The 25,153-nt window shown below is 53.6% G+C and overlaps 2 protein-coding genes across 4 annotated transcripts; both read right to left on the reverse strand.

The window, feature by feature from the left end:
• On the reverse strand, positions 1 to 10,200 carry TPPP3 (tubulin polymerization promoting protein family member 3). 3 transcript variants are annotated; one of them, XM_039222626.1, is made up of 4 exons: positions 10,118 to 10,200; positions 935 to 1,128; positions 666 to 819; positions 1 to 546 (listed from the first exon to the last, which is right to left on the reverse strand). In XM_039222626.1, exons 2-4 carry the CDS (start codon positions 1,120 to 1,122, stop codon positions 358 to 360), a joined length of 531 nt encoding a protein of 176 aa, XP_039078557.1. In that variant the 5' UTR covers positions 1,123 to 1,128; positions 10,118 to 10,200; the 3' UTR covers positions 1 to 357. The 3 variants fall into 3 exon arrangements, with proteins under 3 accessions (XP_039078557.1, XP_039078563.1, XP_039078570.1); XM_039222632.1 differs by lacking the exon at positions 10,118 to 10,200 and adding an exon at positions 3,550 to 4,063; XM_039222639.1 differs by lacking the exon at positions 10,118 to 10,200 and adding an exon at positions 1,222 to 1,322.
• ZDHHC1 (zinc finger DHHC-type containing 1) lies at positions 4,754 to 24,874 on the reverse strand. Its single transcript, XM_039222615.1, has 12 exons — positions 24,610 to 24,874; positions 17,946 to 17,992; positions 16,336 to 16,578; positions 11,800 to 11,975; positions 10,118 to 10,219; positions 9,590 to 9,714; positions 9,334 to 9,492; positions 8,970 to 9,082; positions 5,889 to 5,971; positions 5,553 to 5,646; positions 5,344 to 5,422; positions 4,754 to 5,239 (listed from the first exon to the last, which is right to left on the reverse strand). The coding sequence occupies exons 2-12, from the start codon at positions 17,952 to 17,954 to the stop codon at positions 4,956 to 4,958; spliced, it is 1,467 nt and encodes a 488-aa protein (XP_039078546.1). The 5' UTR covers positions 17,955 to 17,992; positions 24,610 to 24,874; the 3' UTR covers positions 4,754 to 4,955.
• Between the last annotated feature and the right edge of the window lie 279 nt (positions 24,875 to 25,153).

The following is a 25,153-nucleotide window of genomic DNA, read 5'->3' on the forward strand; positions in this document are numbered from 1 at the left end:
TATTGGTACAAAACGTATCTTTATTGAGGTCTGGGTAAGAATTAGGCACTTGGCCAGAGCAACAGCTTAAATATGAGGCAAGCACACAGGGGTTAGCCATGCCCAGGGCTAGGTTGGGGCAGTGAGGCTACAGGCACAGACCCTCCCCAGACAGCCGGAAGTCAGGGAGGGAAGGGGAAGGGGATGCAGAGCAGTCTGGGTCAGAGGCCTGGTGGGCTAGCCCTTGGGGCTGGGCAGGAAGCGCTGGGTGGTGGCAGGTCCAGCAGGGAAGGGACAAGGCTCTCTTGCTCCCCGTGCCCTTTAGGCCCAGGCCTGAGCCTATGCTGGAGGCAGCCATGCTGGCAGCCTTCCCAGGCTTCACTTCTTCACCTTCGCATCATAGGTGCCTGCGTTCTTGTAGGCACTCACATAGCCACTGTCATCCAGGATGTCCTGACGCCCAGCAATGCCCTTGCCCTTGCCGCTCTCGTCGAAGCGCTCCTTGTGGGAGCCTGTGTACTTGCTGGTGTCAGTCAGCCGTTCCACAGCACCTCCTGTCTTTGCTTTCTGTTTGGACAGAGTTGTTCCCCCAGGGGCACCTGGGGTTAGGAATCCCGGCCCCCCACCCCCAGCTGTGATTCCCCATATCCCCCTCAATGGCCACCCGAGACCAGCAGGGTACTTACAGTGACGCCCACATTTGCTGGTTCCTTGCCCGCCACCAGCTGGCAGATGGCATCGAAGGCTTCCTCTTTACTCTTCCCCTTGAATCGCTTTGTTGCCAGCTCTTCTAGAGCCTTCTTGAACTCCTCATAGTTGATAACACGAGCAGACTTTCCCCTGCAAGGTTTGTGGACACCATGAGTTTTCCCCCTTCTCTATGTCTTCCCTGGTTCCAGCCCCCCATTTCCCCACCTTCTGGGAACATCAGAAGCAAAGACTGCCTCGGGCTCACTTGACTTTGGAGAAGACGATGTCGACGTCGGTCCCTGTCACGGCCTTTCCGTCAGCCACCTTGCAGTCCTTGCACAGCTTGGCCCAGTTCTTGCCATTCATCTCTTGCCCACTGGCCTTGGGGTCACCATGGATGGCAAACTTGCGGAAGCTTTCCTCCAGCCCAGCCACATCTGTGCTTGCTGCCATGCTACCCTGTAGGGGGGACCCACCTCAGTCACCTTCCAGCCAAGCTGCCCCTCCTCTCCCCAAAGCAGAGAACATCACTGCCTCTACCTCAAAACCTACCAAGGTCTGAGTTATGGGCACTTATGCCACATACCCTCAGAGCTGGAGATGGAGTTGCCTGGGGAGAGGGGCCAGCACTCAGTGTGTCCCTGGGCCTCAGAGCCCCAAGGAGAAGCCCTGAGAGGAAAGGTCCTGTCACTTAATGCCAGCCCTGGCTTAGAATGGCATTCAGAAGATGAAATCATGATGCCCACACGAGGCTGGGAACAGAGTGGCACTGTCCCGAAAGACTGTGAGGGCAGCAGCTGGGGCCATGGCTTTGTCTGACCCTGGCACAAGGCCTGCTTGGGTGGAAGTGAGGGTGGCAGAGCAGCCCCCCTCCCCCCTGGAGTTCCATGCCAAGTTAGGTCAGGGCCAAGCCAGGCTGCTGGTTGGGCAGGTATTTAGTGAGAACAGGGTCTCTGTCAGGGTCATGAGGACCCAGAAAGACCCAGTCCAGGTTGAGAAGGGAGCCAGATCATGAGCAGGGGTGCATGCCCTAGGCAAGGGTGCAGCTAGCCCAGCCAAGACCTTGTTACTATTTGCTGTTAAACAAAAACATGAGGGGAGCGGGAGTTTGGGGCTGGCCTGGCCACAGTTTGTGAAGCCTGGAGACAGTTGCTAAGGGAGGGTAGTGCTGCTTGGAGAATGTTGCTAAGGGTAGGATAGTGTCAGGGCGGCTCGGGGAGAAGCTCCCAGTGTTGCTGGGCTGGGCTGGGCTGGGCTAGGGAACAAGGGCCCACGGGTGGGGCACAGCAGCACTCCCAGCGCCTGGGGCACAACCGTGGCCTCCTGGTCCCTTGCCATCCATTTGGGGCTGTAACCTCCCAGCATGTAGAGTTTAAGAAGAGCAGGTGGGGTTGTAGAGTTATGAGCCTCCAGAGGCATATTGGCAATTACAACTATGGCCTTGGTCCTGTAATCCTCACTCCTACACCCTATAGTGAAGCACACTTCCCCAGTGTGTAACCTTCATTCTTCCATGGAAGCCCCTGGCCACACCCTGAGCACTGTCACACCAGTCCACACTCCCACAGCTGAGTGCACTTAGCCTTGGCTCTCCACATTCTCGGCCTTATTCCCCTGACCACACCCTTAACCAGTGCTGGGACTAAGGCCCCAGACCATTTCCTCAGCACCCACCTCCACACAGACACTAACAGCCCTGTAGAGAGACCCACCAGTATTACTCTCAGCCCTGCAATAAAGTGTTCTCCTACACCCCCACAGCCCCCCCTGCAGCCCCCTGACCACACCTACAGCCCTGCACTGCAGCTGTGACATGTGACACAGCCCATACTGAGGCCTCTTTGACCACACCTTCAGCCCTCCACTGCAGCTGCCCCCATCCACTCACCCCCCAGCCCTAGGATTAAGACCCCCTATCCACATACCCACAGCCCTTACTGAGCCCCCTAAGCAGAGCTTCACAACTCACCCCCTCTCCATACACCTGTAGCCTCTGACCACATCCTTACATCCACCCTTGTCCACACAGCCACAGCCTTCTGGTCTCATGCTCAACCCTGCCCTGAAACCCCACAGTGTCCAAACCCACAGACTTGCATTTCCAGACTCCCAGGTTCTATACTGAGACACCCCATGTTGAGATTCCCCAAACATATCCCAAACCTCCACTGCAGCCTCCTGAACACACCCTCAGTCATGTCCTCAGCACACATCATCTACCTCTGCCTTTTATCCTAAGGCCTCCAGTGACCACAGCCTGGGCTCCTCCAGAACTACACCCCCTTCCATTTACCACTGGCCTTAACACTGAAAGCCCTCTCCCAGTGACCATCCTCACTATCCCTAAGTTGCAATTTCTGGGACTCCACCGTCCCTACATTGTCGTGACAATCCCAGTCCCAGTCCACACAGCACTCTTCTTCCCTCTGTCTGCACTGCAACCTCCCATTACGTATCCAGAGACCCCACCCAACTGTAAAGTCTGGGGAAGGTTTTGGGGCACCAATGCTTGTCCCAGATGAGTGGCAGGATCCTGCATCCAGTGCTCACTCCTGTTATGGGAAGAAGGATTCTTGGTACTGATCAGGTGGAGCTAGGTCGCAGGCTGTAGTCCCAGGAGTCTACATGTAGGCCAAGGATGGAGTGACCACGCCCAAGAACTGGGGCCACCCGCTGACTCCCACTGGGACAGCTGGAGTCATCAATCAGCAGGGCAAGGAGGTGGGGGAGGACCGCTTGGGGCCCAGGGCAGGGCTGCTCAGTTGGTGTCCTCGGTTAGGTACCATCTGGGGTTGGGACCCCTTCCAGGGCGCTCCCACCCCACCCCCTTCCTTATCGTGCAGGATACTGATTAGAGTGGTCGGCGCTCTAGTCTCTTACCTGCTTCTACCTCGTGGTTGCTCCTACCGTGCTCGTTCGATGGACAGAAAGACCAGAAAGACGCAAGAATGGACCGACAGACGCGGGAGACCAGGCGGCTCCGCAGCTCTGCTCCCTGCCGGCTTCAGGGAGGGACTGCAGCCTGGGCGGTTCCGCAGTATTATCCCCTGTTTCTCGGTCTCCATAGAGACGGAGTCCCACCCCTGGGGCTGTCTCAGCGGGAGAATGACCAAGGTCACGCTGGCCACACCCACCGGACCCCGCCCCCTCTCTGCTCCGCGGGGGCGGAGCTGCTGCGATCTCATTATCCCCGCAGCTCGCAGGGCAGCTTCACGGCCTTCACGCCGTTGGAGACCAGCCCTCTGCAGCTCCGGACGTCCTCGGATGACCCCCTAACGGGAAAACAGCTTCATCTGGGGCTTTGCCCAAAGTTCAAAGCAGGCCCCCACCTCCATAGGGAAGATGAAGATTCCCAGAGCGGCAACCGAAGGCCGTTTGGGAACAGGAGCGGGAGCCAGAGTAAAGTGGGGGGAGGGGAAGGGGACGGGCTGAAGAGCGAGAAGGTCCTTCTTCTCAGACGGTCGGGTCTAGAGCTGTCTCAAGGCCATAGCTCTCCAGTTTACGTGTGGCAGCCCCATGCCACAACTCAAGAGCACTGGGAGCAGGAGGGAACAATGCGCTAATCACGAATGCCCAGGCCCAGAATCCTGGTACACCGACAGCAATCCCAACAGCAGGAAGTTTAAAGACTTCTGGGGTCCGCGGACTCCCCTATTCCCACCCCACTCCAGTGTGTCGGCCTTGCAGTCTTTTCCCCCCTCCCCTGCCTCCGAATCCCAAAGCCTGCTTTCTCTTTCAAATATAAACCCTATTTTCAAGACAAATAACCTCCTCCAGGCAGCCTTCCAGGACTTTTCACAACGGCGGGGGGGGGGGGGGGGTAGCCCTTAAAAAGGGGAATCTCAGTTTCCTATAGCACTTTGGGTCCCTTGGATGTTAGCCCAGTTGGTTTCCTAAGCTAAAAATTGGCGGGGGGGGGGGGGGGGGGGGGGGGCTGTACCGGAGCACCTTATGTCCACGTGTACCTCTATATGACAATCTGGGTGGCTCACCCCACCCTCTTTCCCTCTGTCCCTAGACCGAATGGCAAGGGTTCAGCTCCATGAGGGCCTGTGGCCCTTGCCATTAAGAAGTATGCACTAAGTCCGCAAAAGCATAAAAAAAAAAAGTTTATTGGAGCATCATGGCCGGTGGGGGGTTGGGTATTGCTGAATCATGGGAGAAGGGGACCCATCCCGCTGGCCGTAGGGGCCTCTAAAGTGCACTCGGTGCAGCAAGAGTGGAGGTGTTGCATAGAGAGTCGGGCTGGCCGGTCCTCCTCGGCCCTCCTGCCTCTCTCCACCCTGCTAAGGCAGGCTGGTCTCTGGACCGCCCCGCGCCCCCAGCTCGCCGCTGCTGGGGCTCACGAAAACAGCAGGCGCACGCACCTGCAGCGCCAGCCCCGGCTCTTGGCCCCTGCCCCCAGGGGTGGCCAGAGCTGCGCTGCCCAGGCGTGTCTGCGCCACTGGAATCTCGTCCATGGACTCGGCTGATGCCGAGTGGTAGGTGCCTGCAGGCCCAGCGGCATGCACTGGGCTGGCGCCCGGGGAATCTGATGGTGAGCTGCAGCGGCGACCCGGGCCGCGGGGCCCTGCAGGGATGGAGGAAAAATGTGAAACTTGGGGCTGTGACACTCTCAGGGCCCTACCTTTCCTTCTCTAGGAGCTCAGGATCTGGTCAGAAAGGGGTGCTCACCAGACAACCTGGGCAGCGGCGATTCCAGATCCAAGGTCCCAGAGGTTGGCACCTTATACACACGCCGCTTCCCCTTTTTCTGCAGAGACATGGGGAACCTGAGTGCCCCTTCCCCAAACCCTGCTTCACCCAAAGAAGCAAAGTAGTGGGGCAGGGTAGAGGCTTCTTTCCCATACCCTTCCTTGTGGGCCCAGCACAGTCTCCCTTACCTGGGGTCGGATCCCGGGAGGCAGAGCATGAGTCTCTGGGGAGGAGGGCTGGGGGGGCTCCACTTGGCCTCGGGTGGCAAGGAATTGAGAAAGACTAAGGGGAAGTGGAAGGGTAAGTGCTGGATGCCCATTGTTTCCTCAAATTCCACCCCACTGGATGTTCTGAAATAAGCCACCCTTCCTAGCACCAGAAAGGGGCATTGATTTGTCCAAGGGCATGCCAGGCTGGACCCAGACCTATACTTTGGCCTTGGCCTACCCCTTTTCTCCCACCTCAGATGTCCATGCCATGCCAATGAGAGATGTTCAGGTGGCACGTGCCCAGGTTGCACTCACTTGGCATTCACTGCGGCAGGCCTGGCCTGGCCAGGTGGTTCTGGGCGCACATGACTGAAGGTCCGCATGTAGAACTCCATCTCCTGGGGAAGGTGGGGGTCAGGGAGGCTGCGGGCCAAGTGTGGATCCAAGGCCTTCTGGGTCCTGAGCCCACCCCATCCTGTACACAACACCCCACTTCTCACCGGCCTCTATGGGAGGTCTGACCGCAGAGATCTCTGACTGTCCCCCAGGCTTCTCTCAGCTATGCTGGGAAAACCCCTCTTTAAGCTGAGGCTTAAAACACCCATTTCTGGACGTTACCCCATGCCCACCATCTTCCTCACTTCATCTAGTCAAACTCCACCTTCTCCAGGAAGCCCCCAGCCTCACAGGGCCAATGTACCCAGTCTGCTCTGGCCAAAGTGGGTGGTGGGGAAAAGGCTCTCAGAGCAACACTCTCCTGTTTCTTGCTCCTCCCAGGGCTCCAGTCTCTGAACTGATTGTTTCCCTGGCTGGGAGACTGGCCAGCCATTCATACGCTGGGGTGTGCATCCAAGGCTGTGTGCATGACTGGACAGGAGCTGAGTCCTCAGGGTACCAGCTACAATCTTAGCTACCTGGGTAGGGGAGCTAGTGGGACCATGTGAGGTCTCCCCCACCCCAAAAGAAAAGGTAGTAAGAGGAGGGGAAAAAACAGCACCACAGCCCCCATCTGGGACCAGGCTTATCGGCAAGTTCTGAGTCTACTTTAGTCACTAATCCTCACAGTAACACTGGGAGTGGCAGACCCAACCCCTGAAAGTCAGGGGACCTGAAGCCAGGAGGACACAGAAGTGACCTAAGCCTGCCACCGAGCACATAGGACACTCATAAGGACTACAGGTGAGTAGACAAAAGGTAGGAAAAAGCCAACCCTGGTGGGGTATGGAGGGTATAAGGCAGAGCCAGGACAATGCCCTGCCCCCACCAGTCAGGGGGGCACCCAGACAGCTGTCGCCTGCTCAGCAGTTGTTTCCATGGAGACCCAGGCGTCCTGACTAATGCAGAGATGACACTGTAACAGCAACGCGTCTCTAAAACAAGCCTATGTTTGGGGGCAACGGCTCCAGAGTGGGGCCCCTCCCGCATTCCTGCTCAGGGTGGGGGTGGGGAGGCTGCCTTCAGGGCCCTGGAAGATCTGGGGGACAGAGCCCAGCGGGCTATGGGCTGGCTGCACAGATGCAGAAACTGAAGCCCAGAGTAAGCCTCATGCCCAACCAATGCCCAGACTAGCCCTTTGGAAAGTAGCATGGGGGCTCCAGCCTGAGTAGAGGAGCACTGGGAAAGAAGGGGTCAGAGGCCAGGCATGAGAACTAGAACCTCAAGGTAATGACTGGGACCTCATGGTAATCTGGCCTCCATGTCTTTTCTCTTCCCCAGTATGGAGTCGGCACCCCTCCAAGGCCCAACAAAGAGGAGCAAAGCATTCCCTGGTGCCCCTGGGCTCCAGAAGTGGGGCAGAGTGGGAGGAACAGCAGTTAAAGGATGGTCCCAGAAGCCTGAGGGGCTAGGGCGGGACAGGGGCCAGGCCCTAGCCAGCTGGGGAAGTTTGAGAGTTTACCAGGTGTCCTCATTCAAACCCTCTTCCCTTCATCACAGCTGTCCCTAGGATCCTCTCTCAAAGAGCTTCAAAATATGTACATTCCTCAAACTGAGTGTTGATGGAGGGAGGTGGGTAGGGAGTGGGCTAAATGGGTGATGGGTATTAGGAGGGCACTTGTTATGATGAGCGAGCACCGGGTGTTATATGTAAGTGATTAAATTCTACTCCTGAAACCAGTATTACACTATATGTTAACTAACTAGAATTTAAATAAAAATTTGACCAAAAAGAAAGTGCACATTCCTGAATAGTAAATGGCACTTCTCAGCCTTAGCACTCTCCTTGTGCAATGGGACAAACACATCCCTCCTCCTCCTGGGAAGGCCTCCCTCAGGTCACATGCAGATATTAATGTCCTTGCTGGCACACCTGACTCCAGAGCCTAGGCAAGCAGTGACTACAGGGCAGGGGCCTAGGGCCCTCTAGTCCAAGCATCGTAGGGCCAGCCCTGCCTCAATGGGTACTATAAAGCTTGAGGAAGTCTCTTGCCTACCTCTCTGAACCTCAGTCCCCTCTGTCATGTGGGGATGGAGAAGATGCCCACTCTGAGGATGGCTGCCACTGCACTTACATGGGTTCAGTGTCAGGCACCAGTGTGTGTACATAGTGGTGTGGGGGGGAGTCGCCACCAAAAGTCTACACTCCCCCTAGGCCTCACAGGCCCCATCTCTGGCAATGAGACAGGAGAGGCGGGGTCCCAAGCCTTCTCCCAACCCGCCCACCAACCTGTGTTTGTGTCTAGTTGCCATGAGGACTTGGGATCCAGAACTCAGCTTTCCCAGCAAGGCTTGCCTGGGCCCCCTGCCTTCCCAGTCCCTGGGGGCTCCGAGAACTGGACCACCCCTACCCCCAGCTGCTGACCTCAGGAAGCCATGGGGCGTGGGAATGGGGATAGGCTGGTCAGTAGCTGGGCTGGAGGGTTCCTGCTTCAGAGTGTAGGGACTTTAATTCTTCTCAGATCCAGCTTTAGGCTCTTCTGCAACATGGTTGCACTTACATTCCCTGTCTCATGGGCTCTTTTAAGGATTAAAGAGGGTAATGGGTATAAGGACTCAGGGTCACGGGTAGAGAGAACTGATGGCTCCATCCTGGTGACCCAGTCGCTGGTCCATCTCTCTCTCTCTCTCTCTCTCTTCTGCAGCCCCAACCTGCCTGCTTCAAGGCTCCCACACCCCATGTCATCCAGCACATGCTTGGAGCCCAGACAGGCATGTACATTGGGTTGGGAAAACACGGGACTCCTTCTGGCTGTGCCCACGTTTGAGCAAGCGGACACGTGTTTAGTATAGGCTTGGCCTTGCCCCTCTTGCCTCCAGCTGCTCCCCTACTCCAACTGTGATTCCAGGCCTGCTTCCCTTTGCCCTGTCTCATCATTGCTGCTTGCTGCACAGCCCACCACCCCTCCCACACCCAGGCCCCATCTCCCAACCCCTCAGCCCTCTGGGCCACTTCTATACCTGAATGGGTCGCATCTTGGGGGGACATGACTCGAGCTCCCTGTGGGCCCCCTTTGCCTCCTGTGGCAGGCGATGCTGCACGATGTACTCATAGGTGGTGAGCTTGTGCCACACTGAGGGGGTGAGGAGAGGGCTCAGTGCAGGGGAAAGGGGATCCTAGAGTTCAGAAAGTAAGGAAGGGTACCCAGCCCCAGGCTGAAACTACTGTCCCCATATACACTAATCCATTAAGTGAGACCAGGCCACCATGGAAAGCCAATACTGAAAAAGGAGCATGGCTGCAGGGTACTTCCCTGCAGCCTAGGGACCCCTATCCGCTGCAAGGCAGGTGTAGGTGTATGTGAGTGGGGGGTGGGGGACTTACTGAGATAAATGTGGAAGCAGAGCAGGTGACCAAGCAGGGCTGTGGAAAGCAGGCCCAGAAGGATGAGTAGGGCAGCCAGGGCCAGGATGGCAGGAGCCTGGGTCTCCACAGGGGCAGCGGGCAGGAACACGAACCACACATCTGTGTGATTCTTCAGGACTGCAAGGCACAGGCAGACTGCTCATCCGGGCTGTGACCAATGACTAGAACAGGCCCAGGGTTGGAGGGTGGGAATGGGCCTGCAGCTGGGACTGACCTTCAAAATGGCGATTGGTGCGCAGCCGCATGGGGTTGACAAAGAACTCCACAAAGACATAAGTGGCCACCAGCACGAGGAGCAGGACACCCAGTAAAGCAGATGCCACACTGTGTAGAAAGAGCCTGGGCCCAGCCGTGGGCAGCTGTCAGCACCCAGGTGCTCCAGCTGGATAAGGGCCCAGAACTCAGGAGGGCCCCTGGTTGGGAGGGGAGCCAGGCCTCTGACCCCACAGCCCCAACTCCTCACAAAGTCAATGACAGGGCAAAGATCAGTTTGGGCGGCCACCCCCGCAGGCTTCCCACCATTCTCTGGACCCACAGGAGGAAGCCCCCAAACCTACCCTCAGCAGCCCCAGGCGGCAGCCATCAGATGCATCACCCTCAGACCAACACAGTAATGCACACCAGCGCACAGGTCCACCAAGCACCCACTCCTGCCCCACCTCATATGCAGGCTCAGGATTCCTGACTCACATTCGGACCCGTGCATCCGCAGGCACCCTTGAGGCCCGTGCCGCGCTCTCACCTGTAGTTCCTCTCGCCCACGCAGTTGTTGAGCCACTTGCAGTGGTGGTCGAAACCGCACACGCACTTGTTGCAGGCGCTGCAGTGCTTGGAGCGAGCGCTCCTGCGGGAGGGAGTGGAGGGGCACAAGGCGGTCGGCTTGCGTTTCCCGCGCTTCGCCTCCAGCCTGGCTGGGGCAACGGAGTCGGCGGCGGCCGAAGGACCGGAACGCCGGGCCAGGCGCGCGTTACCCACACGACACTCTGCCAGAACCTGGAAGCGCTGACGGGGAGCGCGCACGCCCTCTGGTGGCACTACGAAGCAGAGCCCCCACAGGCGGTCTGGCTTCTGAAGAGCCAAAGGACCCAGAGGCGGGATAGGGGGTTGGGAGGCATTACACTTGCCCACTATGGGATTGCGCACCTGCGTGACGGCGGTATGAAACGGAAACGGGGCTTCCTTTCCAAGCAAGGACCCTGCACCAAGCCGGGACATGATGCAGCTGTGGGACCAGGGAGCAGAAGAGAGCAAGGCTGCTGGGTCCAGGGCCTGCATTGCTTTTCTGACATCTCCATTTTTTGAGTCCCTATTTCCCTGCCAGTCTGTGGGGATTTTACTGGCATTCTTCTAGAAAACCTCAGTCTGTCTAGGCTAACCCAAAGGGGGACAAAGGAAGAGAAGCAAGCTGACATCTGGGTGAACAGCAGTTTGCTGCAGGGGGTCAGAGGAGGTGAGGCCACATTAGGAATGCAAGCCCAAAGGGGTGTGTGAGAGTGAGCTGCAACCCCTTCCCCAGAAGAGAACAGAGTGGGCAGCCATTGCCACAGCATCCACTTAAGAACAATGTGCTGACTGGTGCCTAGTGAAGGAAAGGATGATCAGACACCAAACTCCTCAGTGCATTAATGCCATCGGCTCTTTCTTTGTCCTGTGGACATATCCCCTTCAGCAGGCTGCTGGATGTTAAAATTAGAAATGTAGAGCTAGCCTTGGACCATTCGCCCATTCCCAAACCCCTGCCTGAGGCTGGACACTTCAGGAGGGGAGGGAGGGACCTAGGGAGGCAGTCAGGAACAGCCAAGGGGATATGGTCTCTGCAAATTCTGACTGCCCTTCCCACTAGCAGTGTGATCTGGAGTAAGTCACTTGGCCTCTCTGGGCTTCAGATTCCTCATGGGTAACTGAGGACAGATAACAGAAGCCAGGTAGGCTGGGTTGTGAATCTGGCTCTGCTACCCAATAGCCATATGACCTCAGGCATAGGTTGTGTGGGAGCCTTGGGTTCTTCCCCTTCTGTGAGGTGAGAGAGATGCTGCCCACCCTGCAGGGTTACTCATAAGCACTTAGCACATAATAAGTCCTCAAGCATTAGTTCCCCTTGCCGCCCCTATCTGGGAAAACTTGTGAGAGATAGGGGTAGGAGGGTCACTGGCAGAGTCAGTCAGTAGAAAAGTCTGTGGCAGTGCCAAATGTCTCCTTCTGTAACTGCTGGAAATGCCATTCCTCATCTTCTGTTTCCAATCTCCTCCTTCACCCAATTCTCTGTCACTCTGTCAAGATTCTTGACTGTGTAAAACACGAGGGTTCTGAGGCATCAGGATAACTATAAAGCTCTGGGCATGCCCCTCTCTGCCTTCAATGTCCACTGGCAGTCCCGGGGGCACAATCACCACCCCCACACACCCTCAGTCCACACTCACTCACACATCTACGTCGCACAAGTTGCAATGCAAGTCTTCAATGACATGTGCGTGTTGACTGCGGTTGAAAATGGGCAGGGGCCCTGCATAGCTCTTGTCCCGCACATTGGCATCTGCTGGATCGATGGAGACAGCAGTCAGGTGAACCACAAGGTGGCCAGCAAAGATGGCACCCATGCACTGGCCCAGAAGGTTAAAGACTCACTGCACACTTTGCTGGCTGGAAGCCCCACTTCCCCACTTTCCAGGGCCAGGTAACAGCTCTCCACCTCCACGTGACTCCTTCATGCAGAGACTCTCTGCCTGTGCCACTTCTTACCTCCAGCCCCACAAGAGTTTCCCTGTCAGACCTCTTCAGCATACCCATGCCCCAGATGGAAGAGAGGAATCACAAGGCACTGCCTACTGTCGCTGAGTAGCCCAATGGCCTCACTGATCCAGTCCCGGCACAGGCCATAGGCTGGTTTGACCTTGGTATCTGATCTGGTTTCAGATTCTAAATGGTGAAGTGAGACTGAAAGAGATTATCCTCTAAGGTCCAAGGACCCAGAATATAAGTTCTAAGTTTGTTTCTCTTGCCTTCATAGGAAGTCAGATATGAGAGACAGCCATCCTTTGTCATCAGCTGGGCCAGATGGAGAATCACTTGTAGACAGGGTCTCATATACCCACCACCTCCCTGACTAACATAGTCAGAGCCTGGCCACGGGCAGCCTGGCTAATTCCTGGAGCTGAAATACAGATCATCCAGGACCTATCTGCTCAGTGATCAGAACAAATGCAGGGAGTGAGTATGTTGCCAACTTGCTGCAAAGTCTAAATTTGTGAAAATTCACCAATAGATTCCAGGCAGCCATCCGCCCTCCCTCCCTCCACCCATCCTCTTGCTGACTAGGCCGTCATCAGATCCCTCCATCATTCCTCCTCCATAAATCAGCTGCCTGTCCTCCTTCATCCTTCTTCCTCCTCCTCCCAGTGGCCAAACTTCCCGCGTGAGCCAGGCTCCGCCCTCATGTGCTAGACCACAGCTGACCACGGTGCCATAGCCCACGAAGGCCATACAGCCCTGGCTATAGGTCGGGCCTTTGCTTCTTCCCTGGGTTATTCCATAGTCTCCTGACTCTGTTCCTCCTGCCGGGGTGCCCTTGAGCCCAAAGTGAGCACTGAAAAGCTTAAATAAAGCCTTGTCTGCTTCAGTTGTTACACTGGTTCTCAATGGCTCTCAAGTTAAAGTTTACTGTTCAGTTCAGTGTCAAGGCTTCTCTTGCTCCTGTCACACCTGTCTGATGTCACCAACCACTACCCCTCACCATTTCAGCCTCTCTTCAGACACCCTGAATGTGGGCAAACATTTGATTTTCCATCTGCTCCAACACTTCTCCCACCCCAGCCCCCGGGTTCATTCATTTGACTGTTGACTCAGGTCTTTCTCTGCGCCAAACCCTGAGGGCAATGGCAGGAGCAAGACAGACTTGGTCCCTCGCCCCAAGGAGCTTACAGTCTGATGGGAAACACATATGTTAATCAAATAATGGATTGATTACAATGAAAGAAGTTCATGGGACTGTGTGAATTTACAACTGGGCAACCTCATCTAGTCTGAAGGGATCCAGGAAGCTGCCCTGAGGAAGTATCATCTCAGCTGAGACATGGAGAGGAACAGCTAATAGGCACCTGGTAGGTAATGCAGACAGGAGGGGCTTGGCTGGGTACTGGGAGCAAGCAGAGTCCCAGCCAGAGGGATGGCTGATGTGTGGTTCCAGCTCAGCTCATTGCTGCCAAGCTAGAATAAGGCCACATGTCACCATATTCTGGCTTTTCAAAAGGAACTAAAAACCTGGATTTTTATGTGAGGTCTCATTTTTTAAATGTTGACGGGAAATAAATAATTCTTAAAATATACCTACTAAAGGAACATTTAAGACTGTCCATTTTGTGTGTTAATTGTCCCCCAATTGAAAAAGAAAATCGAGTGCCTGGGTGACTCAGTTGGTTGAGCGTGTGACTCTTTATCTTGGGGTCATGAGTTCATGCTGGGCATAGAGCCTACTTAAAAAGAAAAAAAAAAAAAGAAAGAAAGAAAAGAAAATCTGTAGACCAAACAGGCCCATGGGCTGCCAGTTCTGGACTTCTGACTTAGCTGGGTGTTGGGGTAGAGAGAGAGTCAAGAGCCTTCCAGCCAGAGACCAGTGGTGTCAGAGTAAATAGTATAAGAGGCTGGGGAGGCGGGCGGAACCCAGAATGTGGAGAGCCCTGAGGATCTTGAACATCATTTCTTAAAGCAGGAAGAAGCCATTATGGGATGTTAAGTTGGAGACCAACTTTATCCGTTTGGACCCTGAAAGGGCACTCTGCTGCAGGAACATAGGTGGACACACATGGATTGGCCCAAGAGCGTGTGGAAACGAAACAGTCATCTAGGTAAGACAGGCAGATGGCAGTGGGGAGGAATGAGGGCAAGCTTGATAGCTATTTAGGAGCTAATGTCAACAGGACTTGACGACTGACTGCATACAGGTGATGAAGGAAAGGGGCAGAGCCAGAGTACCCGGAAAGGTGACCACAGAGGAGAATGGGCATCAGCAGGTGTGCATCTGGGCCCACGGTGGTGTTGGTCTAGACAGCCCTCCTCCTACACCCATAACCTGTCGTATGGCTCCTACCCTCACACCTACCATGTGATGATCTCTAACCTACAAGGCTTTACCCCAGGGGGAGGCTGAGCACCCCAGGGCTGGGGACCTATCTTACTCATCTTTGCAACTGTAGGGCCCAGGCCAGTTCCAAGCCCAAGGTAAGTACTTGGTACATACCATTACCCTACCTCATTCCTCAGGGGCCCTGAGGAAGTTTGCAGAAGGAAGGTGGCTTTGATGGAAGGAAACAGAAGCATCCAGGCCTAGAAGTGGGAGTGCCTATCCAGGTGGCTCTGTGAGCCTCCACATTGCCCAAAGCAATGAATGTGGAGAGGACAAAACCCTTTCATCGTCCCACTGCCTCAGAGGCAGGTTGCCTAAGCAGCCCTTCTTGTCTCAGTGGGTATCAGCTGTGTGACCTCGGGAAGTCACTTAATCTCTCTGAGCCCCAACTTCTTCATTAGTAAAGTGAGAACACCTTCCTTACAGATTATTATAAGGACTGAATGATCCACATACAGTGCCGGCATGGTCAATGAATGCTAGTTATTCTTGTTTACTGTTTTTTGCTCTGACTATACTCACTGCAACCATGTGGTTATTAATCTGGCTTCCCAGGTACCCTTGGTGGTAGAAGGCCAGATAATCCCGAGTGAGGGGTGTGCCCATTCCAGATCATGGCAGGAATGTTTCACGAAGCATTCTACTTAAGGGCACTGACTAAGGACTAAGGCCCGTTGGTCCCCTCAGGGAAAGTCCAGCGCTCCATTTATAGAGCTGATGACTAGGCCCTGGGTCCCAGTGACCCAGGAAGCGCCCCAGCGATATTGCTGATGTCTGAGGACAACAACCTTCTCTACAGTCCTTCTCTACACATTTGCCCTTGTCACTCACCAGCTGAGGGCTCTGTGGTTTCCCAAGAAAACACACTCACACTTCTGGCTCACCCTTTCTGGTGCTCATACACACACGCTTGGTGCTCCTTGTCCTCTGCGAAGCAGGCAGGACTCCTGTCAGACAGCGGAGACCAAGAACTGGAGAGCCAGCCGAAGCTGCTTAGCCTTGTCCAACCCCTGAAGGGTTGAGCTGTGACCAGCCTTAGCTGCTGACTCTTTTCGCCAGAGCTGCCAAGTTCATCTCCGCTAACATCCTGTAGCTCACCCTAGCCCTCCTCCCCCAGGAAGCCCAAGAAATCATTTTCATGAAGAATACACAGCAGGGCACTCTCCTGGGTGCCCTCTGGACAGGCGCCCATAGCCACCTGTTGCACCCCAATCTCCCAGCCTTGCAGCCAAGTCCTGGGCTCCTGGGGGTTGTGGCCAACGCTGGGGCAGTCATACCACTAGGCTCATGCAAGTTTGTGTTTGTGACTGTTCCCGTGAGCCTCCAGGGCATCTTCATCCCTCCTCTTGTCAACTCAACCTCGCGCTAAGAGTCTGGTTTACAAAACCGATGAGCTCCTAAACAGTCCTGGGTACAGCATAATTATCTGACTGTACATAAAACCACATTTTAAACATACCAGGAAACTTACTATGTAAAAGAATTCTACCATGACTCTTTTTGAAAAGTGAAAGATTCTTTTGTAAATGGAATAGTTACTCTCTATCCCTTGTCAAGCTCTGGACACAATGAACTTTAAGGCTCTCTTCTGTGATCACTCTTGGGCTACCTCGGTCGACAAGGTTCACAGCTGTGTGGGCTTTAAATGCTCCAAGGTATGTTAGTCCATCTGCTCACCCCATCAGGCAAAGGGGTCAGATGGGGGTTGGAAACCAGGCAGGGAGGCGAGGGCCTGCCTGCACTCTGTGAGGCTCTGGACCCCAGCTTCAGGCCTCTGACTTGTCCCTCCATCCACCACCCCAACTCTTCCATGTACTGGTCCCAGACTTTCCCAAGGATACAGCGTAGCCAGCGGGCACCCAGTGGTGAGGCAGGAGGGGAACAAGGACCCCAAAGCCAATCACAGCGAAGAAGAGGTACAGCAGCCAAGCCACAATCTGGAGCGGGTGAGGGGGCCAGCTCCACCCATTCCGGCGGGACCGCTGGCCCTGCAGCTCCAGGGAGGGTCTGCTGGCCTGCGCAGGTGCCGTCCACACACTCTTCTCAGGGGCTGTCTTGTTGGAGGGCTTGTTGCAGACATTCATCTCCAGAGGAAGAAAAAGTAGAGAGAACATTAGCCTAAGGAGGCCGGGGCTGGAGCCCAGAGCCCCATGCGGGGAGCAGGCTGGGATGTGAAGTCATCTCCCAGCTACTCTGCAGAAGAACTGGGGTCCTAGCATGATGAAGGCAGGCCATGGGGGAAGGTGGTAGTGGAGCGCTTCTCAAAGCCCCAGAGCAAGCTCTGGCCCTAGCCCTGGCCAGGACAAGGTAGGAGGGTCGGGGGTTTATTCAGGACACGGTGTGGCTGCCTTCCTGTTACTCAAAATGCTCTGTTTCCACAGCCATCAGAGTTAAACTCAGTAAGACATGTTCTCATCTGGTAACAATATCAGGCTGGGGCCAGAGCACTGAGAACACATGCTGATTCTGTTAGTCACCTCTGTCCTGAGGCCCAAATGCAAGTGTCAGAGAGGGCCTCCTTATTCTTCGCTAGGGGAAACAGGGACTAGGGGTGCTCAGAAGGGGGTCTGGCGTCTGCCCCTGGGCCAGCAGGTAATCCCTTTAGGAGAGGGGAGGGGAGGGACCTTAAACCATCTCCCCTGTGCCTCAGAAAGCCTGAGACTTCTTGGCTGGCGAGGGGCCAGCATACAAGAGAGAAGGAAGGATCCCTCCTTGCTTCTCACCAGCAGCAGAAATGACCATGTTTCTCTAGGTAAATTCTAGAACAGAGAAGTGGGCTGATGCCCTTTGACTCACTTGAGAGCTCAGGGCTCTCCTCCTCCAGAGCCAGACCACCAGGTGGCAGCACTCCCCCACCCCCACCCCACCATTCTTTAGTCTAAGACCTGGCCCAGTGGCCAAAATCACAAGCGAGGCAGGCAGGGTGTGCTGTCATTACAGGAGGAAGAGCCCCACCTCCAGCATCCTCTGGGTCTGAGCCAGGACTAGAGCCTGGGCGGGCGGCGCCACACCTGGAGAGACAGGCCAACTCAGAGCTCCTGGTGGGGTGGCCAGGAGCAGGGGACAAAACCCTGGCAGCTGGACTCTCCTTTCAGGAGCCCATGCCCATGGGCCAAGGAGTCTGACTCTGCCAGAAAGTACAGCAGATTCCCCCTCAGCATATCTGTCCAGAACACCTTCCTCACATCTTGGCCCAACAAAATGTGATCGGCCTTCAGCGCCCACTTTTTAAGTATCACCTAATCCAGGAAGCTTTCTTTCCCTGATGCCTCAAGCAGAGTCAGTGGGCCCTCATGTTCAGTCTTTAATGGGCAAGTCACTTTGCCACTTGGAACCCTGTGTCATCCCCATGTCTGCCCCATTATACCAATTTCCCCTAAGGGTAGCAACTGTAGTGTGATTCATTTACCCCGGCTCCCCACATGCCCTCCCCCAAGCACCCACAACATACCTTGTACATAGTAAGTGCTCAGTAAATGTTTGCTGACTTGAAATCATCTGAAATAAAAGGAAATGTGGGTGCGGTAAATGTGTGGAATCCTGGTTCACCCAGAGCCATCTAGCCTGCTCTGCCTTGCCTTCAATCTGCACAGCCACCATGCAGAGACACACCTGCTGCCCCAGCTCCCCCTGCCATGGGCTATTATTATCCTGACTGCCGGACATTTGCACTTAGCCACTGCCCTTCATCCCACCCGAAGCAGAGCCTCCTGTAAGCCGAGCCCGCCATATTCATCTCTGAGTAGCCTCATGTCAAAGCTAAATGGAATGACCTTAGTTTTCTCCAAGGGACTCAGCTGGAATCCCTTGGTCATTTGCTTTGTCTTCAAAAAGAAACAGCGAAAGGTGAAAAGAGAGCCCCAGCTTTGGAGGAAACAGATTTAGGTTCAAATCCTGGCTCTGCACTTACTAGCTGAGTGGCTTGAGTTTCTTCATCTAAAAAATGGGGGTAGGGATGGCTACCTAGGGCTGTGTATAGATCAGCAACACTGTAAGTAAAGCCCTGACACATAAATGCTTCCTAAATGATAGCTATTATAATTTCCCTTAAAATAGCTCTGTGGATTCTCCCGATCTCTCCAAAGGGAGGCTGCTGCATCTGATATTCTACAAGGTTAATTTCCAAAGTAATGACTTTGGTTGAAGCTGCTTTCTTAAACCAGTGGCCTCAAGGAACATGTTGTCATAAGAGCTCAGCCACTGGATGGTCATTCTAACCATCTCACCTTTGATCAAAGGGACAATGGTAATTAAAAAAAAAAAAAAAGTGGGCACCACTTTATTTTCAATGTCCCCATAGGTAGCAAATCTGTCCTTGATTTTTGGAAAGTCAAAGGTCATCAGGTGAAGCCCTGTGAATGCAGTTGAGCTGGGTGGTTCTGCTCAGGGGTGAATCCCTGTGGCTTGCACACCCGTTCTCCAGTGACACCATCACCAGGGCAACTACTTTGAAGGGAGCTCACAAACTGGGTTTCCCAAGTTCTACCTTTCCTTTTGTCATCTTCACACCTGTGCAGCCCTACACCTTGAGGAAGTTTTTAAAGAAAGCAGCAGAGGCACATGGCTGACATATCCCCACTGCCCAGAGTGGGCTGACAGTGGTCACAGGCGCCCCCAGTGCTGCTGTCACCCTAATACCTATAGCGGGAGGACTCATCATCTGAGGCCTTGGGGGGCTCTGACTCCAAAGCCGGGGACCACTGGCCCAGGGAGGTGCCCCTCATATGAGGGCAGGGGGATGGTGCTGTTGGGTGAGTCCTGTACAGCAATGGCAGCACCCCAGAGCAGACACCCAAGCTGGCCAGGGGGCATGCCACCTGCCCTGGAAACCTGGGCCAGCCAGCTCTTAACTGATGACATTTTTCTCTTGTGGGGTCAGTGGCTACAAATTCTTCTGGCCCCAAAGGCTTTGATTAAAAGGCCTGGGAGGTAGGAGAGAATCCAAGATGGGGCCTCAGGCAGGGATGGGTTCAAGCACTGTCATCAGACCCAGGAACTTCTCTGGCTATCCGTCCCCTCTCAGCACTTCTCTAGAAGACCAGACTGAAAGATTCATGGCTCTGCTCCCGGACAGCTTGGTCAACCTGTGCATTTACACCTTGGCCCAGTCAGCACTTTTGGGGCCCAGCCCCTGTGTGCACTAAAGACATAAACACAGATGAGACCAGGCTCCTGCCTTCAGGGCCTTGCTTTCTGGGGGCCCAGACAGACATGAGGGCAGTGGGTGAATGAGTCCTACAAGGGTGAGCCATTCAGAGTGACAGAACCCAGGGTGCAGAGAGGGGGAAATCTAGAGAGGGAGATGAGCCCTGAGGAGCTGCAGGGTCAGATCCCAGGGGAGGCCAGGCAAGGAAATCTGGCTACTACTGAAAAACCCACCACGAGTCACAGGAAGTTTAAAGCAGGGGAATGACAGAAAGATGGTGGGCATTTTAGAAAGCTTTCTTCTAGTCCCAGTAGGGAAGAGGACATGAACAAGAGTGGAAAGGTGACACAACATTAGGCTGGCCCAGGGAGGGCAGCACCCAGCAGCCTTGTGCTTTTGGAAGAATCAGTCAGGAGATGGAGGTCAAGCCCACAAGGTCCCCAAAACCACCCAATGCCTCCAGCTGCATCTCTGGTGAGCTGGGAGGTACGTGTGCCTTGGTAAAAGAATCTTCATGTACCTTCTGCTGCCACAGAACAAACCACAGAGTTAAATTGGTGGAAATGGAGAAAAGACCAGAGCAAGGAGGCCCCAAGGAGTGTTAAGGCTGAAGGTCGCCACCTTTTGGTAAAGGTCACCTTGGGTAAGCCAAGGAACCACCTAGCTTCTGAAGTGGGCTAGAGGGGCTGAACAGACCCCTCCCTTGTCCCAATAAGGTAAAGTCATTGCCAAAATGACAATAATCTCTTCCTGTTAACATTCCCTTGATAAAACCCTAAAACAGCATTCTCAAAAGAAAGCTAGGCTACTTTAATTTATATGCCTAATTTAAATGAGGGAAGTCAACATTTCAAGTTCTCATTATGAACTGTAGAATAGTTATGTGACTGATCCACTTCCCTCTTGCTCTCCTCTGCTCCCACCAAAAAAATATTTAGAAATGTTTTCTAAGATTTATGAATGGCGTTGTCAAAACAACCAGACTGAAGTGAAAAGTATTGGCCCTAGAGACGCTGTGGGCATCCCTGTCTTCCTGCAAAATATTTGAGGATTTCAGAAAAGAATCAATTTCATTACTAAAGAGGCTTTGTAGGAGGAGGCCACTGAACCGGCAGGGTAGAATGATGGGGTTAGAGAAGAAGCGACAGGGCTCTTCGCAGGGGATTGAGGGCCTGGAGACCTGAGCCACCAACAGAGAGAAGCAGATTGGAGTGAGGCAAGAGCGTGAGGCCTGGAAACAGAGCCTAGTTCTGACTCCCGCGCTGCCACTCAGATCAGGTGACCCAGAGCCAAAATTTCAGAGGCATGTCTTTGGGTGTCTCCTTTACTCAGCTTTCAAAAAAGTTAGCTGCGGGGTGCCTGGCTGACTCAATCACTAGAGCATGCAACTCTTGGGTCTTGGAGTTATGAGTTCGAGCCCACTTAAAAAAAAAAAAAGGTAACTGGAAGGCAATTTGGCAATATCTACCAAACCTTAGAACACATACACCCTTGGGTCCAGTCTTTCCATTTCTAAGTATTTATCTTATACATATAGTCACAAAGTACACAAAGATTCACCGCAGTCTTGTTTGCAATAATAAAGAACAAAAAACAAGATAAACAAAGTATGGCCCAGTCACACAATTAAATGCTATACAATATCAAAACAATGAGGGATGAAATGACCTTTGATACACAGTGAAGTGAAAAAGCAAGATGTGGGCAGTTGTAGAGCATGGAATCCAGGGGATGGGTATGTTCCTATTTGTACAGATTCTCTCTGGAAAGAAATACAAGAAGGCAAACACAAGGACAGCCTCTGGGGAAGATCTAGTGGCTGCGGTGAAAGAGATTAGCTTTAACTGTGCAGTGTTTGATTTTGTTTACAATATATATGCAATGCTTTAAAAAAATGTCAAATAAATAATTAAGGGTTGTCACCTCTTACCTTCCTGGCCCACTGGGCTGCCATATAGACCAAATGTGCTTGTGGGTTTCCGAGCCCTGTACCACACCTGACAGACAAGGAAATCCCACCTAACGACCATGCAAAAAGAGTGCTCAGTTTTATTTCAGCGCTTCTTCATTCTTTGAAAGCAATTCTGAATCACTCAGCTGCAGAGCTGTGAGGAAGAACCATAGAGCCCCCCAGGCGCTGTTGGGGGTCTTGTCAAAGCTGGAATCCGACCACCAGGCAGCACAACAGAGGAGTTGCTGGGCAGGACTTTGTTCCAGTCCTCAGCCAAAGGCCAGCTCAGCTTCCTATGACTCCAGAACCCAAAGGGAAGATGCACACAGCAAAATGGTTTTGCTCACAACCATCTTTTCTGTTTGCTAAGAAAAGCTAGAGGATTTATAGTTACCACCTGAATTATTTTCTATGGATATTTCTTTTCCTTTCTTGCAGGACTTGAGCACACAACCCTGAGATCAAGACCTGAGCTGAGATCAAGACCTAAGCTGAGATCAAAAGTTATATGCTTAACTGACTGAGCCATCCAGGCGTCCCTCTATGGATATTTCTAAACAATGTTTCCTTGCATCTGCTTTTGAGAGAGAGACAGAGACAGTGTGAGCAGGGGAGGGTCAGAGAGAGAGGGAGACACAGAATCTGAAACAGGCTCCAGGCTCTGAGCTGGCTGTCAGCCCAGAGCTCGACGCAGGGCTTGAACCCATGAACCACGAGATCATGACCTGAGCCAAAGTTGGATGCTTAACTGACTGAGCCACTCAGGCGCCCCCCTTGCATCTACTTCTAAAATAATCTTCACCAAGCATGCTTGGGTGGCTCAGTTGATTTCACCTCCAGTTGTGATCTCATGGTTCATGGGTTCGAACCCTGTGTGGGCTCTGTGCTGACAGCATGGAGCCTGCTTGGGATTTTCTCTCTCTCTCTCTCTCTCTCTCTCAAAATAAATAAATAAACTCAAAAAATTTAAATAAAAGAAAGTAATTTTCACTAAGATTTAACAGATGTCCAATTTAAACCTAAACAGAGGCTGGGGGAAAAAGGTTGCATGGTCCACACTGTTTTATAGTGCAAAAAGTCATTATAAAAGAAGTTTTGGGGCAAATACTTTATTCAAAATTCCCTACAGGTGCCAGAAAAGTCTCTGGCCTTAAAATTCTGGGAAGTGGCTCTAGTTTGACTAAGAGATGCACACCATGACAATTGAGTTGGAACTTCAAGCTCTTCTCATAGACCTGTCCAGTCACTGGTCTCAGATGTGGCTGGGCTTTTCACGTCAACAACGTGCAGAAGTCTGATGCCAGACCAAGCCTGAAATCTCACTCATTCCCGAGCTGATGTGGTCTGCAAACATTTTCTATGCCATTCTCCTCATGAAGCAACCACTGCAAACTGTTCGGGATTCAAGGTTAGTCAGGGAAAGGAGACAAGAAGGAGGGAACAACAATGGAGCGAAAACAAAGCCAATGAGAGGAGCCAAGGGTTGTTGATTTTAACCAGGAAATCAACTCACATGATTGTAGGAGCAAGCCTGGGGGAACACCCACCAAGAAACCGTAGTTAAGAACAAAGTTGTGACAAAACAAAGTAAGAAAAACAAAAGAAAAAACCTAATTAAGCACCAGTGGTGCTTTTATTGCAGTTCATGGTGATTATCTGCTCACAAACCCATCTCCCATGGTGAACCACCAGTTCCACAAAAGCTGAGACCACCCCACACCTATCTCTAAATCCAGCTCTCCTTCAATAAGAGAAACTAAACCACTTCTTACTGGCTCTGCTGCCATCACCCTAATCCAACCCACCATCATTACTCCCCTGTAGTGTCTCCGTAATAATGGCCATTTAGAGGTAACTTTTCCTGTGCCAGGCACTACTTTAAGTGCTTTAACAGAATTCACTTGGGGCGCCTGGGTGGCTTAGTCGGTTAAGCGTCCATTTTTGCTTAGGTCATGATCTCGCGGTTTGTGGGTTCGAGCCCCGCATCGGGCTCTGTGCTGACAGCCAGCTCAGAGCCTGGAGCCTGTTTCAGTCTGTGACTCCCTCTCTCTCTGACCCTCTGCTGCTCACACTGTCTCTCTCTCTCTCTCTCTCTCTCCTAGAAATAAAAAAATAAAAATAAATAAAAAATAAAAAAGAATTCACTTATAAACCCTCACAGCTCTCTGAGGTAGGTAGGTCCTGTTATTTCAAACTTCCCATAGACCTCCTCTGTCATTGGTTTCAGACGGACTGGTCCCTCACTTTCTCTCTCAGAAACAACATGCAGAACAGCATCCGCCTTTCACAGATGAAGACCCTAAGGCTCAGAGAGACCAAGTTCTAGGAGACACAGCTAGACTGGCAGAATCAAGATGGCCCTCAGCTGACTTGCTGGTGTGCCCTGTGATTATGACACTGTCCACAGCAGCCAGAAGAAGGTGAGGTTTTCAAAATTTCAAACTCATCAAAACTTTTCAACGGTTTCCTCCTCCTGCTAGGATAAAGTTGAAATCTCCATCACATCCTTCAGTGCTCCCCTCATCCTTTCTGTTCCTTAATAGTTAATACTTTGCTGCCTTTGCATTTGCTTTTCTCTCTTCCAGAAACACTCTTTCCCTACTAACAATGCAGGCTGGCTCCTTTCAACCTTCAGGTCTTAGCTTCAAAGTGACCTCTGCCAGACCACCACCCCTGCCCCCTCCATTACGTCACCGGAGCACTTATCTCGACCGAAAATCACTTCAGTCATCCATCTGGAGCCTGCCCACCCCACCCCCCTTAATATTCTGAGGCTTCTGGAGATCGTGCCGTTTCTTGGACTCCTCTGTGGCCCGTCCCTGGCACACAGTAGGCGCTCAATGCAGATATGTGAACCTGATGAATACTAGAAGGAGCCCCGCGTTCTGCCCGGTCCCTTGGAACCCAGGCCGCGGGCTCCAGGCCGAGGGGAGGGCAGAGCACAGCCGGGCGGCGGCAGCCACAACCCCGTGGCTCAGGCCAGGCTTCGAGGTGAGAACAGCGATGGGGGCTCCTCACCTGCGCGTCGCGTCGACCGAGCCAGATCGGCCCTGCCAAGGTCGCCCAGTAATTCAGCCCCCTCGCCTGGCGGTCCACCTCCCACGGTGGCGGCACTTCAGACCCTCACAATGGAGACGGTCCCCGGGACCAGGCGGCGGCGCAGCCCGGAGCGGGGTCCCATTCCGGGCCGCGCGACGGAGGCTGGGCCGGCAAGTCCTAGTGTACCGGCTGTAGCGGGCAGGCTGTACGGCACCGGCCAGGCCGAGGCGGGATGAAACTCTTCAGGAGCTGGGCCCGTTCCCCTGGCAACGGCGCGGGCTACGGCGCCCCACAGCGGCCAAACCGCGCTGCGTCACTTCGCACCGGCACCAAGGCTCGGGGCGGGGCTCACCAGGGACCCCTGTCACCCCGGCCGCCACGTTCCCCATTCCCTTTCAACAATTGTACTCGAAAACCCACTTGCCCCCCATCCTCATTCCACAGCTGTCTTCTCGAAATCCTGACTTGTCCCAAACGTGCCCGCCTTCAGTTTCTCCCTTGAGACTACCACTGTCTGGAAGAC

The sequence above is a fragment of the Hyaena hyaena genome, unplaced genomic scaffold, assembly GCF_003009895.1.
Source record: "Hyaena hyaena isolate Hyena2069 unplaced genomic scaffold, ASM300989v1 scaffold_18, whole genome shotgun sequence".
Taxonomy (NCBI): domain Eukaryota; kingdom Metazoa; phylum Chordata; class Mammalia; order Carnivora; family Hyaenidae; genus Hyaena; species Hyaena hyaena.